At 39.7% G+C, this 19696-nt stretch overlaps 1 protein-coding gene across 4 annotated transcripts in view; it reads left to right on the top strand.

The window, feature by feature from the left end:
* The window catches only part of DOCK4 (dedicator of cytokinesis 4), a 469859-nt gene that overhangs the window by 285906 nt on the left and 164257 nt on the right, over positions 1-19696 (top strand). For all 4 annotated transcript variants that reach the window (XM_077997203.1, XM_077997201.1, XM_077997202.1 and 1 more), the window contains exons 14-16: positions 7490-7614; positions 8757-8919; positions 13615-13721. In XM_077997203.1, the coding sequence (XP_077853329.1) occupies positions 7490-7614; positions 8757-8919; positions 13615-13721 (395 nt within the window). The remainder of the gene's footprint in view (positions 1-7489; positions 7615-8756; positions 8920-13614; positions 13722-19696) is intronic.

Below are 19696 nucleotides of genomic sequence, written 5' to 3'. Positions count from 1 at the left end.
GCACATATACACCATGGAATACTGTGCAGCCATAAAGAAGAATGAGTTCATGTCCTTTGCAGGGACATGGATAAAGCTGGAAGCCATCATTCTCAGCAAACTAACACAGGAACACCACATGTTCTCACTCCTAAGTGGGAGTTGGACAATGAGAACACATGTACACAAGGAGGGGAACATCACACACTGGGGCCTCTGGGGGGTGGGGGGTAAGGGGAGGGAGAGCATTAGGACAAATACCTAATGCATGTGGGGCTTAAAACCTAGATGACAGGTTGGTAGGCACAGCAAACCACCATGGCACATGTATACCTGTGTATCAAACCTGCATGTTTGTACATGCATCCCAGAACTTAAAGCAAAATAAAAACAAAAGTATAAAAAATAAATAAAAGTCACTTTGAGAAAAAAAGAAGTACGCAATTTCATTATTTTAAATATACATTTTCTTTTTTTTTTTTTTTTTCTGAATTTGAGATGGAGTCTCACTCTGTCGTCTGGGCTGGAGTGCAGTGGCACGATCTCAGCTCACTGCAAGCTCCGCCTTCCGGGTTCACACCATTCTCCTGCCTCAGCCTCCCTAGTTGCTGGGACTACAGGTGCCTGCCACCACACCTGGCTAATTTTTTATATTTTTAGCAGAGATAGGGTTTCACCATGTTAGCCAGGGTGGTCTCGATCCCCTGACCTCGTGATCTACCCGTCTCAGCCTCCCAAAGTGCTGGGATTACAGGCGTGAGTCACTGCGCCTGGCCAATATAAATATTCCTTACTATGTACTGATAGAGAAATACACATCAAAAGATAGAATTGAAACAGCAGTAAGCCTTCTTTTGGAGAAGTAGATGTGCACTAGTAAGATTTGATCTTCCTTAAAAATATGTCCTAAATCTGGCTGGGCATGGTGGTGCATGTCTGTAATCCCAGCACTTTGGGAGACCACGAAGGATGGATTGTTTGACCTCAGTTGTTCAAGACCAGCCTGGACAACATAGCAAAACCCTGTCTTTACAAAGTCAGGCATGGTGGCGTGCGCCTGCAGTCCCAGCTACTCAGGAGGCTGAGGCGATAGAATTGCTTGAGCCCAGCAGGTTGAGGCTGCAATGAGCTGAGATCATGCCATTGCACTCCAGCCTAGGAGAGAGTGAGACTCTGTAGCAAAATATACATTGATATATATAATGTATCTGTATATATCCTAAACCTAACCAAAGCTTACCACCCTCCAGCCCTAGTCACTGGGCCCCCACACCACTTAGCTTAGGCCTGAACCCTGATTTGCGAGGAGATGGTGGTCTTTCAACCAATGAATGCCACAGTGACTGAAGAGAGAGGGAAGCTGAGACTCTAATGTATCACCCTGAAGTTATATCCCAGCCCTAGATCAGACAGAGGGAGGGGCTGGTACCTCTCAAATTATGAAGCTTGCAGTCCCCACCACCCCAAGAGTATAGGACTTCCCCCAACGGGCTGCCAGATCTCCACGCATTGTCCCAGAGTGGGATGGCAACAGGGAACCACATTTTTCCATGCTCTTGGCTCTGTGCAAAACTGTCTGGAGAGCCCATTGTGGTGCTGTATCATGTGCCCTTGCTTGCTTAATTGTCATAAGCAAAACATAAAAAGCTACCTCCCAAAAGAGTTCAGTATCTCATAGTACTCTTTTAAAAACAGAGCAAAACAAAAGTGAGAATGACAGACAGAAAATAGAGAAAACCTGATGGGTTTTACTCAAGTGTATCTTGTGTGAGAAACTGGAAATATAATATTAGTTAATTTTTCAGCCTATCCATATGTTCGCCCTGTCTGTGCTCTGCTTCAGTCTCCAGTTACCTGTGAGTCCTGCTCCCATTCCTTCCTCCTCCTTGAAGGTGTCATGAAGTGACAGAAACTTGGATATGAAAGACACATTGTATTAGTTTCCTATAGGTGCTATAACAAGGTGGCTTCAAACAACATACATTTATTACGTTATAGTTCTGGAGGTCAGAGGATGAGCTAGTCTCACTGAACTAAAATCAAGGTGTGATCAGGGCTGCATTTCTTCTGATGCCTCTAGGGGAGAATCCACTTCCTTGCCTTTTCCAGCTTGTGGAGGCTGCCTGCACTCCTTGGCTTAGATCCAAGTCATTCCAGCCTCTGTGTTCCTCATCATATCCCCTTCTCTAATTCTGACCCTTCCCCCTCCCTTTTTCAAGGACCTGTGATTATATTGGACCCACCCTGTTAATCCAAGAAAATCCCCCTATCTTAAGATCATTAATTTAATCACATCTGCAAGGTAACATACTCATAGGTTCCAGGGATTGGGACCTAGGCATCTTTGGGCAGGGGGTATTAATCTGCCTTTCACACACATGAGGGGCCACCCAGCCCAGCCATGTGTCTAGTGCATGCATTCCTCTTCATGGTTCCTAGTAGTGGTTTTCTGGCTCATACTTGAATATTTGTATTGACCAAGAATACATCATCACATTGTCTCTCAAAGTGACATGTTGGACCAGTTTCCTTTTCTGCATGGAACTTCAGCATTTTAAAATTCAGTTAATTTTATTGTCTACATCTTCCTTCTTGTGATGGGTTCTGAGTCCTTTCTTCATATTGTTTATGATCTGGATGATACCATTGGTGTCTGTCTCTGTCTTGTAAAGATGGTCCCAAGAACTGTAATCAGTATTTAAAAACTGGTCTGACAAATACGAAGCAACGCAGGACTGCTCCCTTCCTTGCTCAAGTCACTTCTCCCGACAAAGGCTGAATTGCAGTGGCTTATTTGACGGCCATTCTCATGGCATGGAATTACAGGTTTTCAGAGGTAATGTGGGGTCACCGATAATACCTAGGGCACCTTTCTTCATCCCTACATTTTCATTTCCTCATCTGCAAAATGGAAATGATAGTGCCTTTTTTATAAAGTTGATATGATAATTGAATGAGATGTTCTACTTATAGCATTTTGCAAAGTACCCAACGCATAGTAGGAACTCAATAAAGTATACTGCTGCTGCTTTTGCTACTAGGACTCTTACTACTGCCATCATCATTAACAACATCATCAATGATAATCTGAGTTCACAAAAAACCGAAGTCATTTACACATTTTCTTTTTTTTTTTTTTTTTTTTTTTTTGAGACGGAGTCGCGCTCTGTCGCCCAGACTGGAGTGCAGTGGCCGGATCTCAGCTCACTGCAAGCTCCGCCTTCCGGGTTCACACCATTCTCCTGCCTCAGCCTCTGGAGTAGCTGGGACTACAGGCGCCCGCCACCTCGTCCGGCTAGTTTTTGTATTTTTAGTAGAGACGGGGTTTCACCGTGTTAGGATGGTTTTGATCTCCTGACCTCGTGATCCACCCGCCTCGGCCTCCCAAAGTGCTGGGATTACAGGAGTGAGCCGCCGCGCCCGGCCTTTTTTTTTTTTTAAACTAAAGGACAGGAAATTTTATTTGGTTCCATAACTCTTAACAAATATCCAGTGTGTGTGTGTGTATATGCAGTACACACACACATATATATATATGTGTGTGTGCATATGTGTGTGTGTATATATATGTATATATGTGTGTGTGTATATATATATAAAATAAAGCTGCTGGGATGGTGTACAGTGCTTTACATGCTGTGGTGATCATGTACTATATGCCTTTATCCAAGGCACTCCTAAGACAGAAACAAGAATTACAGTTTTCAGCTACTGATGGAAATTCTTACCCATCTAGGTCAAGCTGTTAATGGACCCATTTGACTGCAGTCACTGAACTCTTGAGTTTGTTCCCACTTTTATGACCTTATCTTTATCTTGTCTACAGTGGTATTTTGAAAGGCCTTCATATGTGTAAAGGCTCCCTAGCCAGCAGGCCTGCTAAAGAGAAAGAAAGTGTGGTGCACATCAAATTTTCAGAGTAATAAATTTGAGAGGTACAAGGTGTTAATAAGCATTGTCAGGGAAATAGCTTTTCACATGGGTGTTATGACTCCTTTTTATACTGACTTGATGGTTTCTCTCTTAATTACCCAAGATGCTTTCTGAACACCATTTGGACTCATGAGTTTTCTCCAGAGTCAGCCTCAAATGTATTGATTTTAATTAGCACTTGTTTCAACTTGATCCTTCTGCATATTTTGTCAAAATGTGGCACCTTGCAGAATTGGAACATAAGCAAGCTGTAAAATTCCTGGGGAGAGGCACATGGAGAATGTCACCCAGGAGAAGTGTTCTTCTTGTCGTGTATTCTCTTTTCAAAGAAATCTGGTTTTAGTCTAAAAGATTTGCAAAAGATAATGGGGTTGCAGGGATAGTGACAGTTAAAGAACAGAAAATTAAAGCGTATGTATAAGGAGTTTGATTTTGTGAACGTGTTGTTTTGAGGAGGTTCTTTTGTAAGGCATAGAAACAGCATAATATAACAAAGTAGTGTTGTCTCTCCTACCACCTCTCCTGTCCCCACCTTTACCCTATTCTCATTTTGATAACAAAAACCTGAGACCCAGAGGTTTCTGATATCCTGTGTAGACTGATGTCACACACCGTAGCAGTAGCAGAGACTAGAACCTATATCTCTTTATTCTAATTGTCCCGTGAACCTACTGCCGTTAGTATATTTGAATTCAGAATCTCTTTTGTGAAGAAGAGTTAGGAGAATCCAGCTATTTTATGAGCTAAACAGGACTTGGGGATTGGCCTGAGAAGGTAACGCCCTTTGGAACCTTACTCCTTTGTGAAACACACCGTAGCCTACTCAGGGCGCTCACCTTCTCGTGAGGCCTTCTCTAATTACCCTGTTGAAAATTTTAACTCTCCCTCCATCCCCATTCAGTACTCTGTATCCTCCTCCTCACTTTTATCCACAGTGTCTGTTATCACTTAGCATGCTATATATTTTACTTATTTATTTATTTATTAAGGAGTTACCCCTACTAGAATCAAGACTCTGGGGAAATAATTTTTGCTGTATTCACTACTGAATCTTCCTGGCTTGTAATAATAGTATCTAGCACACAGGAGATGCTCAAGAAACATTCATTGAATAAATACAGTACATAAAAAAAGAATTTTGTGATGCTGGCAGTACAGCCCTCATTTTCCCTCCTTTGGGCCTAGCCTACAGACAGAGGGAAACAGGTTACCTTGCAAACCTCCCTTATCACCTCTTGCCTTTGCTGGAGTCTGAGGGTCCCTGTCCTTTTAGCAGATAACAGTGGAAAGCACCTTCCCAAGAAACACTTACTCTTTATTTTGCAGGACAGTTAATCCCTGTGTGGTTTGGACAAGCTAATTACTCATTATGAGAAATTCCTAAGGTAAAAACCCCTGTAGCTATACTTCCCATTAGTCAGTGTAGGTTTTACAGTCTATTTGTAAGCAGAGCTACTTATGATGTGTCACTTACTCCAAGAAGCAAAAGAATTCTGCTGTTTTTAGCCAATATATTTTGCTCTAAAGTATCTTGATTTGAGTGTTGTTTTTTCACCTGCCAGATCTGTTCATGGAAACATTATTGTCAAGAATTTCCTCCCAAACCTCTTGTTAAACTAGCATGTGCAGGCCATTGTATGTACCAGACCTATTTTTTGTTTGTTGAAGTCAGTTGATTCAGGGGACAAATTTTGGGGGTTTGCTGTTGATTCTATAACGGAATTGTTAAATAAATAACATTAAATGTGGCAGTACAGAATACATGTAGTAAAGTGAAATGGGTTATAAAAAGTCTAATAAACATAAAATGTACTGGGCCATTCTCTAAAAATTAATAAAGGAAATAGTTAAGACAGAAAACTTTCAAAGCACACAAATACAATGTTTAAAGTGTTGAAATGTGTTGCTTTTCTCCTGGACTTTAAGTTCATTGCCTTCCCAAGTTGGTTTGTATAAGCTGTATAAGAGTACTAGAAATTCATAAGCCAGAGACCTCTGTATTGTTTCCACTAATGTATGTTTTATATATATTTTATATATACCCTTTGTAAAGAGTGACTAAGATGTAATTCTTTTTAGAACTTACTTAGTTTTTCTGTTTTATGGCCCACCTGTGTCCTTGTCAGCCTAGGTCATTTGCAAATGATGCCATCATAAAAAGTTGGTCTTTATGGAGGAAGATGATCAGGTACACTGATAATCTCCCATGGTCCATGGCATTGAGGAACTAGGGTACTTCCTTGTCCACACTTTGATGAAGAAGTTTTATAAAACTCCTCATTGTAGACATAGTTGTATGGTTATTTTTCTTTCTAGTGATTTGCTTTCTTATGGGGAAATTTTTTATTAGAAAACAGAGTATTCAAGGTCAGGAGATTGAGACCATCCTGGCTAACAATGTGAAACCCCATCTCTACTAAAAATACAAAATATTATCCGGGCCTGGTGGCAGGCACCTGTGATCCCAGCTACTCGGGAGGCTGAGGCAGGAGAATGACAGGAACCCGGGAGGCAGAGCTTGCAGTGAGCCAAGATTGTGCCACTGCACTCCAGCCTGGGCAACAGAGTGAGACCCCCCTTTTTTTTTCCTCAAAAAAAGAAAAAAAAGAGAAAAGAAAAGAAAACAGTATTACTTTTGATTTTTTTCAAGTGTTTGAAATCTGTGTTAAGTAAAAGTAAATTCGACCTTGCCATCTCACCATTTACCTTTAAAAACTTTCTAGTTGTGCTTTGTTGACTTATTTCTCACTTCTCTATGCATTCATTATTTCCCCCTAGTTTAATTCTTATAAGAGAGGTAAAAGCATGCTGTTAGCACATTTGCCTAAGTTTGCTAGTTGGCATCAAATTTCTCTTTTTATATCTTGCAATAATAATAAAGGGTTGAGAGTTTTAAAAACTGAAGTTTTATAAATCACCAGTAGAGAAAAAATCGACAGTATATATGTACATAGGATGTGCCCATTTGAATATAGGGCCTTTCTCACTTGTTTTATAGCTTGATGATATGAAATATTAAGCTGAGTTTGTCTGTATGACTGAATTATTCTACATCTGTGTTCATAAATTGCTAATCTGGATTCTTCCAGCAGTGAGATCATTTTGTCCATGAATTGTGGAAAAGATTTAAGTTGTAATTGTATCCTTTACAGTCCTATTATTTTACTACATTTAGGTATTTCTTCTACCCTAAATTGCTATGACTATAAAGTAATAAGACTGGTTTTTCTGAGCCACCCCTGCTAGGCTGTCATCTTAAAATCACACCTCATAAATAAAATGAGGGAAATATTGAAAAATGGTGAGACCTGACAATACCTTCCTACTCGGTCCCAGTATTCGCCTCCTAGATATACAATTACAGTATTGCTAATTAAGACTAGCAGAGGCTGGCTTTTATTCTTCTCAGATGTTGGCAGTGAGGGTGAGGACACTTTTATAAAATTATAAAAATGCAAATATATTTGTACTTTTATATGTCTGTATAACCATATATTGTATAAACTTTTCCTTGATATAGCACTTTATTACATTTCCTAATATATATAACATGGTTTTAATTTTCCTTTCCTTATAGGTGAAATGAGGAATGATTTATATATCACTATTGAAAGGGGAGAATTTGAGAAAGGAGGGAAGAGCGTGGCCAGAAATGTGGAAGTTACGATGTTCATTGTAGACAGCAGTGGCCAAACCCTGAAGGTATGTTAATACTTGATATTTCCAGGCCAAACAAGTCTGTGTAATTGCTTTCACTTAATCTTTAATGTGATCAGTTATTTTCTGATTTGCAATCAGTTAATTTCTGATTTGCATTATTTTCTATCTTATTTTTCTCCTTCACCCCTGTGTAGTTTTCTTTTTCCTTTTTTTAAATTCACTAAAATTCCTTTCAGAAAAGAGAGCAGAAAAACGCAGTCTTCATGCTGAAGACAAGCCAGGAAAAGAAAACAGCAACAACTTCGACAGTTTGCTTAATTAATTGTGTCAATAATTTTCTTATAGCAGCTGTTACTTAAAAGCAGCTTTTTTTTTTTTTTTTTTTTTGAGACAGAATCTTACTCTGTCACCAGACTGGAGTGCAGTAGTACAATCTCCGCTCATTGCAACCTCTCCTTTCCGGGTTCAAGCAATTCTCGTACCTCAGCCCTTCAAGTAACGGATTACAGGCATGTGCCACCATGCCCAGCTACTTTTTGTATTTTTAGTAGAGACAGGGTCTCACCATGTCGGCCAGGCTGGTCTCTCACTCCTCGCCTCAAGTGATCCTCTCGAGCCTTGTCTTCCCCAAGTGCTGAGATAAATGCAGCATAGTTTTAAAACCATTTCATTATTTAATCCTATATATTTTCTTTCTGACCAAAATAGGCATGAAGACTAGGGTACTCCTTACTAATTGGGGTGAGAATAGCAGGTGTTTTTATGGAAGAAGTAGTTTTCATGAGCCCCTTCTTCATGGAGAAATACAGCTGCCCATTTAAATAAGAAGGTTGGTCCTGGGGCTTAGTGAGTCACCTACTGAGGCACAAAATAGGCTTTTGACTACTGCAGGTTGGGAACTTTGCCATGTAGTTGAGCTCCAAGTGGGGCATGCAGTCGACCATCTCCCATGTATCACCCAGGTCTACCCTTGGCACAGTAAATCCTTGGAGACCAGCATCAGAATTAAATAGATACACCCTGCTAAACAGCAGCAGGTACAGAAACACACGGCAAAGAACCAGTGAGGTAATTTTCTGTGAAGTGCTATTTGAGGGGCAGGCAGATAGAGCAAAGTGATTGCTCTGCCTTTTCAAAAGATCTTTAGATGAAGCTCTCTTTAACCTGTGTGTTCCCTTTGTTAGGATTTTATCTCCTTTGGCTCTGGGGAGCCACCAGCCAGTGAGTACCACTCCTTTGTGCTTTATCATAACAACAGCCCCAGGTGGTCTGAACTGCTGAAGCTTCCCATTCCCGTGGATAAATTCCGGGGCGCACACATCCGCTTCGAGTTTCGGCATTGTTCCAGTAAGTGTTTGATGGCATTGACTGCCTGTCTCTCTTGTGCTGGAGTATCCTGCTTACTGGGCTCTCATGAAGATGTGGGTTGATCTTAAATTGATTACTTTTGTAAAAATCAGTTTGTTCCATTCTAGAAAGATTAGCCAGAAAGGGGAGGAACAGCGTTAAAAACTAAACTGATTCTGGTGGGCTTAGGCAATCCTAACCATTCAGGTATCTCCAGGAGCTGATCCAGCTCTCACACAGATCGGGAAAACCCACTAGGACTTTTCATGGCATGTGAAGCCACTGGGAAAGCCTTTGGTCGGCTCAGATGCATATCTGATTTGTGTGTGTCTGCATCACTGTACTCTCTCAGACAGTATTCAGATGAGAATCAAATAATGTCAGCTGGAAAAAGGCTTAGAAGTAACATGAAGTAATTGCCTCACTTTACAGATTTTTTTTTTTTTTTTTTGAGACAAAGTCTCATTCTGTCGCCCAGGCTGGAATGCAGTGGCCCGATCTCAGCTCTCTGCAATCTCCGCCTCCCGGGCTCAAGCAATTCTCCTGTCTCAGCCTCCTGAGTAGCTGGGACTAAAGGTGCCTGCCACCATGCCTGGCTAATTTTTGTATTTTTATTAGAGATGGCGTTTCATCATATTGGTCAGGCTGATCTCGAACTCCTGACCTCAGATGACCTGCCTGCTTCGGCCTCCCAAAGTACTGGGATTATAGGCATGAGCCCCCACAGCCGGCCTCATTTTATAGATTTAAACAACCCAAGACATAGAACTGTTACAGGGTTCGTCCACATGGGCATTGCTATCCATAAAGTTATTGCTTCTCAGTGTTTCTATTTCAGTTTTTTTTGCATTCATTACCACCCTCTCAAGCCCCATCTCTCTCCCCCAACTACCAGGAGTCCAGGAATCTTCTGATATTCCCTGTGTCCCTGAGGGTATCTTAGCACTGCCAGTGTACCTTGTGACCAGAGAAGGTTCTGGCAAATCTAGCTTTGGGAGCAGTACAACAAATGAGAGATACAGGAGAATCACATTTTTGAAGAAGCAGCAGGCTCCTTTCCAGTCTGGAAAGAATAGGGGCTTTGCCAAAAGATTTGTGGTGACTTCACCTCAGTGCTGTTGTAATTTACCCAAGGTTCGGGCAGAGAAGAAGGACTTTATCTGTTGCTGGAATTATGGCATATTTCAGAATTGACTCAAGGAGCTTCATAAATTATGCTTGTGTGAATGTTTCTGAATGCAGGAAGAGAGCTAGCAGGGTCTTAAAATTCTTCCAAATTCCAAGAAGAGTTTCCTGTAAAGGACTTGAAGTAGGAAAACATAAAGGACTTACAATGGTGCCGTACTATTTCTTCCATCAATCTTTGTTATAAATTCTCCCTGGGGCCTAAAATGAGGTTTGAGCTTTAAGGTAAGAAAAAGAGAAAATAACGGTGAAATAGTGGGGAAAGAGAGAAAGAGCATTTGGAGATAATTATTCTAATTCAGAACTTGGAAAGTAGAATAAAGGCTATTTTCAGTAAAATCTATTAGATCTCTACCTTCTTATCCCTGTACTTGAAAAATTACTCATAGGTTTTTTTTTTCTTTTAATTTTCCTAATTAAAAGTCAGAAGAAACAGCCAAATGTAAAGAAGGAAAAAATCTTGATAATACCACAAACTATGAATAACCAATGCAATCGTTTTATAAAGTGGGCTTCCAAATATTTATCTGCGTGTTCATATCTTTATTCAGAAACATCAGTTTTTCATGAAACAAATAGTTATTGAACTCCCACTATATGCCAAGCGTTTTACTGGGTACTGGAGACACATCAGTGAGCACAAGAAAATAGCCCCTCTCACAGAGCTTTCATTCCAGAGAGGAAAGACAGATAATAGCTGAGAAACTAAGTACATAATACATCAGACAGCAAGTGATGAAGTGCAGTGAAGACTTAAATTGCAGTTAGGGAGTAGGAAGTGATGGTACCGTGTTGCTGTTTTACATAGGGCTGTCAGGAAAGACTTCTCTTATAAGGACATGTGTTGGCAACAAACTAAAAGAAGTGAAGGTCTGAGCCATTGAGACTATTCTTTCTGGGGAAAGAAGATTCCAGGCAGACAGGACAGTCAGTACAAAAGGCTTGAGCTTGAAACATGCTTGGCATTTTCAACGAATAGTGAGGGGACCAGGAAGGTAGCAGTGGCACCAGATCTTGTATAGTCTTTTATTTCATGATGAGGACTGTGCATTTTATTTGAATTGAGAAGAACCACTAGAGGATTTGGAGCGAAGATAAGTCTGGCTACTTTATGGGATAATAGATTATAGGTAGTAAGGTTGGGAACAGAAAAACCATTTGGGAAGCTTTTTTTAGTCTTCCAAGTAAGAGATTTAAAGTGTTCTGCATTACGAGGGTAGTGGTTCAATTCTTTTTTACAGAATATTACCAGATCAGATATGAAAGAAGGAGAAAAGTCCAGAGTGACCCAAAGATGTCGGCCTGAGAATTAATGGTCATTTAATTAAGTGGGGAAGACAACAGGAAGAACCTGTTTGGGGAACAAAAATCAAGCATTGCATTTTAGACATGTTAAATCAGAGATGTCTATTAGACACTCAAGATGTCAAGTGGGCAGTTGAGTGACCTCCAGGTTGGAAACTTGGGAATGAGAACATATTGTTCAGTGGTTGGTCTACTGAGCCAGCACTGGAGGTTGGGGAGGATCCCTGAACTCTAGCATTTGCTGATTTCCATGGTGTAGATACTCCCACCATGGCCAGTTTCAAGCTTCCAACATGACATCACTGAATGTAGAACTGGGGAGAAATGTGCACTTTCAGCTCTTATGGACCAGTATGATCCAGTTCCAGCACATCACTAATTTTGATGATTTCTAAAGTCCGAGACTGATTGGAGTTCCCAGGTAGTAAGTTTAGAGAGCAAAGGGGAGTCCAAGGATGGGTCTCTGGGGTACTCGCCATATTTAGAGCTGGGAGAATGAGAAGGAGGCATTATAAATGACAATAAGAAGGACTATCTAGTAGGTTGAAGGCCAGTCCAGGAAGAATAGAATCCAGGAGCTAAATGAGTGCAGTTTTTCGAGAGAGGATTGATCACATGTGTCTGGTGCCAGTGGTAGATCAAATAAGATGAGGACAAATAATTTGATTTGGCATCATGGAACTCGTTGAACCTGACAAGTTGTTTTAGTGAATCTGTGGTGATAAACGTGAGTTAAAGAATGAGATGGAGAGGAAAGAGGGGGAGTAATGGGTATAGACAAATCTTTTGAGAAGTTTTGCTATAAAGGATACGAGAGCTATGATTGTGCACAGGAAGACTCAATGTCGTCAAGATGCCAGTTGTTCTTAAATGAACTTATGGATTCAAGTTCCTGTACTATCATTGCTGTGGATATCTCTTCCCAGAGATCTTTGGTGTGATTTTTGCTTGACTTTTTAAAAAACATGAATTCTTTTTCCAGTTTCTCTATGGGGTTGAAATTAATGATTTTAAAAGAAAGTCCTTTGCTATAATCACATTTTCAGAGTGTCCTCATATTAGGGACCAGCACCAGCCAGACAAAATTACCGTTTTCTGCATTAGGCTCTACTTCCCTGTGTTTAAATGCCTGGAGCAATTAAATGCTGTGTTGCTAAACATCTTGTCCAAACTTCAGGATCACCATACCTAACACCTCCAGCTCAGATCTCACTGCATCCGAAAGTTGAACTTTTCTGTTCAAGTATAATGTTCCACTCGTGAAAGAGGGACAATTCAGCCCTTAACAGGCTGCTGGCCCTGGAGAACTCTCTGGCCATCTAAGTACAATGGGAGAGTCAAGTTAACCAAACAAGGTTCTTTTAATGCTTTCTTCATTTTTGGAGGGGGAAAAAAAAAATCTTGGTGGAAAGAACTGGAATGGCTGGAATGGTACTTAAGGGATCTACAACAAGTTACGTAACATCTATGACCTCAATTTCCCTATCTGTAAATAATTGCTAATGATCCTTGCCTTTTCTAGCTATTGTATTTCTTAATTAGGCATCTGAAAACCTCATCGCCTCATTTCCGGTTTCCACAGTAGTGAGCCCTTATTAAACTATAGGTTTAATATTCATATTGGCTTTCAACATGCCTAACTTATTCCAAGGAGGTAACTGCAACAGGACTTACTTTCCTTACAAGTGTGGATATAGGGAAAGAAGTTATGTCATGGACGGGGGTAGAGCTTAGAGATTCCCTTTCGATGGTTAGTAATCAAAACAAAGCATTTCACTTTCATTCATTCACTTGTTCATTCATTTAACATATATTTATTGAGCACCTACTATGTATTTATTGAGCACCTACTATGTTCCTAGCACTCTTTGAAACAATAACATAAAACAGATAAGACCCCTGCCCTCAATGGGACCTAGGGGTAAAAAGAAGAAACAGGCAATCCACAAATTTTTAAAAAACAATTTCAGATAGTGACTCCCATAAAGAAAATTAGGCAAGAAATGTAAGTTGCAGATAAGGGGGCAGGAAGAGGGGATTAGAGGGTGACTGCTTTATAGAGATGGCCTGTCAGAAAAGCTGTGCTCTATTGTGTAGTGGGAACTGTTGTGTATGGGTTATATTTCTCGATGATTATGCTTCTTGACAAACTATGTACCTGAACATAGATACACTTAAATAAGCCAGTAATTTTGTTTTTTACAGCAAAGGAGAAAGGAGAGAAGAAGTTGTTTGGGTTTTCTTTTGTCCCTCTGATGCAAGAAGATGGTAGGACTCTTCCAGATGGCACTCATGAGCTCATCGTGCATAAGGTAACATCAGTCAGATGGTGGCGATGGGCAGTAAAAAATAGTGCTGAAATAGCACCTCACTATCTTATCATTTTGAAAAGAGAAAAAAAAATGACTGAAAAGAATACTCTTGTAAGATTGCTCTCAGGGAGAATATCTTTTTGAAAGTATTGTTTCTATATTCTGTCATATTCTAGAACATATTTTAGAGATGATTTATTTTTTCATCCTAATTTAGGGGTGGATATTTAGGTAAATCTGTGTATTGTTCTTAAAGTTCTTTCCATTGCTGTGGTGGGGTTAAGTAAACCTTACAAATAACTTTTTAAATACTACAGTACGCGCTTTCTTATCTAGGTCTGTATATCCCCAGAAGTAAATTTAGCAAGGTCAGCATTACTATTTTGTCTGCTGTTGTTACTAAGCAGGCAGAGAAGTGGCTGTATTTCATCATGACAACTTTAGCAGTTCTTGTAAATCAAGAATTGTCATAAAAAACATTTGGAACAAAGTGTATTATAGTAGGCAACAAAAAGAAAACTTACAAAGGAGGAACCTCTTGTAATTATCTGAGAATACTAGTAATAATGAACTGTAGGGTAAAAAATGTATTTTTAAGTGCATAGGCAATTTTCTCCAAAATATTCCTCCTTTGCATTTCTCCATTTCTGTAACTGTGTAATAGCCAGGCCCTTATCAACTCTCACCTATGGTAACTGGTCCTGCTGGGCTGGGTCTTGTCTTCCTCTAGCCTAGACATTAGGGTCACTCATCTAAGGAGCAGATCCAGACATGTCACTTCCCAGCTTAAGACCCATTCAAAAGCTTCTTGCTGAGAGAATAAATCCCAGGCATCTCAGGGCATGCCAACCTTCTCCCTCCCTACTGCCTCACTCCTTACCGGCCTCTTGATGCTGCAACCACATCCAGCACTTTCTAGTTCTTCACCCTCTGCTACTGGCTCTTTCTGCTCTTCCCTGCCCTTGTGGCTCCTGGAGTCAGCCTTCCCCTACCTCTCCCTCTGAGTATCTTCTGCTCATTCCCAGAGACTCATCCGGGCCACAACCTCCCTCAGGAACTATCGCCTGGCCCATCTCATATTCGCAGCTGGCCAGTTGCCCTTCCCTGAGCTCCCCGCTATCTGCACACATCTCTTACCATTGTTCTCATCACACTGTTCCAGAACTATCTGTTGATCCCTCAGCTTACCCCGTTAGATTTATGAGCCCCTTGAGAACAACAGCTATGCAGAGGGATTCTGGCCTGTGATAGATGTTCAGTGAAGATTATTGAATGAATAGGAGATTATAAGCAAAAACTTTCTTTGGATTGCTAGTCAAATGAGAGGCAATATATAACACACCTGGTATTTTCTTTCTTTTTTTTTTTTGAGATGGAGTCTTGTTCTGTCACCCAGGCTGGAGTGCAGTGGCAAGATCTCAGCTCACCGCAAGCTCCGCCTCCCAGGTTCACACCATTCTCCTGCCTCAGCCTCCCGAGTAGCTGGGACAACAGGTGCCCACCACCACGCCCGGCTAATTTTTGCATTTTTAGTAAAGACGTGGTTTCACCACATTAGCCAGGATGGTCTCAATCTCCTGACCTCATGATGGGCCCGCCTCGGCCTCCCAAAGTGCTGGGATTACAGGCGTGAGCCACCGCGCCCAGCCCACACCTGGTATTTTCTATTTTTATAGAATGTATATTTCAGTGTCTATTTCTTTAATCATTCATTTTCTATTATTTGTTCAACATGTTTATTGACCACAGACTACAGCCAGGTACTGTTCTAGGTGCTGGGAAAATAGTGGCAAACAAGACAGCCAAATCCTTCTATTTCTGGCCTTTAAATTCTCTCTTCATAATGTAATCTAAAAGAGCTAACAAGCTAACAGTGTTAAAATAGAAAGATACAAAAATATTTTAAAGCGTAGTAACCAGAAAAGCAAGCAGAGGAACTACATATACTAGACTTCAGGGATGATCTATTTATCTCAGCTGTAGGTCTGAGGCTCCCCGCTAAGATATATAATATAACAGGCAATGTCTTGAGCTTCGATTTTCAAAAACGTAAATGGTACTTCATATAAATGTCTTTGTAACATTAAATCTTAGCTCAGAAAAGGTAAGGCTAAGATAATTAAGACTGGGCTCCCCATTTCCTAATGATATGCAAAAGAATGAATCACTTCTACATAGCATATCCCGTTTGGACCCTCTCACCTATGGGTCTGCGGGTGTGTCTTTGTCAGTGCTAGGTTTCCAATCAAGTCCTGGTTGACTTCTCTTCATGAGCATGAACCATACTAAGATTCTCAGTTGCTGACTAGAGACATGCATATGCCTAAAATGCCAGAGGACAGGTAGCAGAGCTCGTTTCTCCACGTGAACATTTAGGAGTCAAACAGGTATTAATTCCTAGACAGAGGCCTGTCCAGGTGCCTGTAGTCAGGGCCAAAACTTTTCTCAAAAATAGGACTTTGACTCAGTTGAAGCTCTTCCACAAAAATTGACTTGGTACTAAGAATCATAATCCATAAAGGGGAATTTATTTGAGCATGAAAAATGTGTCCTCAACCACAAGAGAAACTCAGTGTGGTATGTGTAGGCTGTCTAATTTGGGGCAGACCTGCATTGTATGGATCCATCAGGAAGCATTCGCTCCACAGAAAAAACCCCAAGTAGCTGAGTTTTCTTATGAATAGGGTTATTTAGTATTTCTTATTTACAGAGTTATGAAATAGTTGCCAAGTATAACAACTTTTATTTTTCTTTCTCATACTACTGAGCCAACAAGTTCAGTTGCAGCTTACGGCCACTTGTAATTTATGATTATTAAACCATATTACCGGCATAATACATAATCCTTCTTCTGCTACGAGAGGAAGGCACACAGTCTGCCGGTCACTGTGCCACCTTGAATTCAGTATTTAAAAAGAAACGTGGAGAGAGAAGCATGTTTCAAATTATGAGCTAAAAATATAGCCCATTTAATAAGTGGTGTTGAGATAAATAAAATGGGTATTAGGGGAAGCAGGGAAGAACTGGATTCCTACCTTCCTCTTATTGCGAAAACACATTCCAGATTGAATGTAAGAAATAAAACTGAGCCGGGCACAGCGGCTCATTCCTGTAATCCCAGCACTTTGGGAGGCCAAGGCTGGTGGACCTCCTGAAGTCAGGAATTCGAGACCAGCCTGGCCAACACGGTGAAACCCCGTCTCTACTAAAAATCAAAAAAGTTATCCTGGCATGGTGGTGGGCGCCTGTAATCCCAGCTAGTTGGGAGGCTAAGGCAGGAGAATTGCTTGAACCCAGGAGGTGGAGGTTGCAGTGAGCCAAGATAATGCCATTGCACTCCAGCCTGGGCAACAAGGGTAAAACTCAGTGTCAAATCAATCAATCAATCAATCTGTATGAGCCTTAAAAATATGGGTGAGCATTTTTGTAATCTACAGGTGAGAAGGGCCTTTCTAAGGATGTCTCAAATGTTAGAAATCAAATTTAAAAATCAAGTAAATTTGGCTACGTAAAATTTAAGATATTTATTGATAAAACAATCATAATCTAGGCTGAAAACACATTTCAAACTGAAATATAGTTGCAACGTAGCTTGTAAAGGGTTTTTATAACCCCATAGGTAACCCTTGTAAAGGGTTACTATTCCTAATTGACCAAGAGTTATCACATATCAGTAGGAAAAGGAAAAGCTGATAAATGCTACAAACAGGCTATTTAAAAGTAATAAATGCAAATGTATAAAATAAAAGCATGAATAAGTAAAGAAATCCGTTTAAGTTAAAAAATTCGAAACCTTTTTGCCTGTCAGACTGGCAGGGATTTTTAAAGCCCCGAATTGGAGAGCAAGGTTAAGGGAAAATAGTCTCATGCATTTACAGAAGAAATGTGAATAGTATTGTGTTTCTGGAGGGCAGTTTGGCAATACATAGATAAATTTTAAATGTATATATCCTTCGACTCAGCTGTCCCACACATCTTGGTATTTTTTTGGGAGAAGATAATGAAAGGTGAGTAAAGATGATTCAAGGATGATCATTGCAGATTGCTTAAAATATGGAAAACATGGAAGTAATTTAAATTGCCAGTAAAATAGATCTGATTAAATTTAGTTATATCCATGCAGTGAATGAAATACTATATATGTGGAAATAATGTTTACAGGATAATTTTATATGCATAGAAAAGTACTTATTGTTAATACTTTATATATGTATATATTTAGTATAATACCATTTTTATAAAGTTGTTTAACTATAGGTTCTTATGTATATATGTGCATACAGAGATGCTTGGAATGATATCCTTAAGTATTAATAATGACTCTTTATTTTCACATTGCTTAAATTTTTTGTTAGTGGAGAAGTGTTATTTTATAATATTAATAATGTGTTTTTTTTTTTTAATTTTGACCAAACAAAAATAGGAAGAGACAGAAATTTAAACTTAGTCTTGTTTTATACTATTTAATTCTGGACTTTTATGTAAGTAAAGACCATTCTTGTGTCATATAATCTTGACAGTAATGTTTATGGTAAGGTTTTTGAGGGAACATTAATTGTCTTGGATTTTTATAAATCATGTTCTGTGTCATTTATTGGCTGGTACTGCCCATGATATCAAAGTTAATGGGAGATGAAAAAAATACCCTAAAAAACGTGTCTTTAAATCTGTCTTGGAGATATGATGCAGAGAATAGCTCTGGTTTGTAGTAGAGTATTGGTTAAAACCTACTTGCTCTTCATGTAAAGTATTAGTTTAAAAGACTCAATCCTGCAGTGAGCTAAGAAGAAATCTGCTGTGTTGAAGGCTGTTAGTATCCTAATTTAGGCCTTAAATTTGTGAGATAGTTTCCCTTTGTAGCAATGGCTGAACTTCCGAATGTGTTCTAAGGAAACCGTTCTTACCGAGCTGTTTCAGTAAATACTTTGTCAAGGACCTGAACTCACCTTTTAGGGCAGGGTCTAAGGAATCCTAAGGGAAAAGGTCATTTTCAACATCACTTGATTGATTACATATTTGGAGTGGTTTCCAATGGCAATAAACTCTGAAATCTATAAAAATCTGCATGTCATAACTCTAGGAGGATAAGTAAAATAACTTAGTTGTCGTTAGAGATTTTGTCCTTCCAGAGGCCCCTTTATAACTCTCAAAACATCAGTTATATCTCCAAATGGCTGACAGATAAGTCTAAAACTTCTCTTTGGAATCACTAGTTTGCTAATAACCGTATTTAATCTTAAGTTTTGGTATTTCATTCTGTTAGAATTATTGTCTTCCTTAACTTTGTAGGAATGTATTTGGCTAAGCTTGTTTCAGCTACCTGCTGTAAAACAAGTTAAGAAAAAAGAATTAAGCAAAAAGTTAAGGAAAGAGAATGAAGCAAAAAATAAAAAAGTAAAAAAGAATGAGCGGACGCAAATTTGTTTTCCAAAAGTCAAATCTCTTAAGGAGATTGATGTGAGAATCCAAAAAGAGGGGCCTAGGAAGACAAGTAACTATGTGCTCAAGTCCCCATTCATTCTGACTCACTCTAGTGGAGCAATTTTAGTCACTGGAAGTACATTCTGAAACACCCTCTGGTCCAGTAAGAAAATAGTAATAATACCGTCTGCCTTGGAGAAGTTGCGGTTTTGTAAATTCATCACTATTGATTGTCAAGTACCACCATGACTGAAGTGGCCGGACTCAACCAAGCTAGAGTTTTGCTTAGTAGAGAATCTGCTTCCTGTAGTGGGGTTTATTGGCTTCCTAATCCAAGGCATTCGAGAAGGAAAAGAGCCAGGTACAAAGTCAGCCAAATAGAAGGTGATGCTGTTTCCTGGTTGGAGAGGGATTAATTTAATATGATTACATAGACAGTAAAAGTCTATTGTGGAGTAACTTATTTCATCTTTGTTAACTAAAAATTTGTCCATAAACCCTTTGCGGCCCACATTTTTCTCTACAAGTTTTCAGGTTCTTATGCTATATCCTAG

This window comes from Macaca mulatta, chromosome 3, assembly GCF_049350105.2.
Source record: "Macaca mulatta isolate MMU2019108-1 chromosome 3, T2T-MMU8v2.0, whole genome shotgun sequence".
Classification (NCBI taxonomy): Eukaryota; Metazoa; Chordata; class Mammalia; order Primates; family Cercopithecidae; genus Macaca; species Macaca mulatta.
This window is presented reverse-complemented; position numbering and strand designations above follow the sequence as displayed.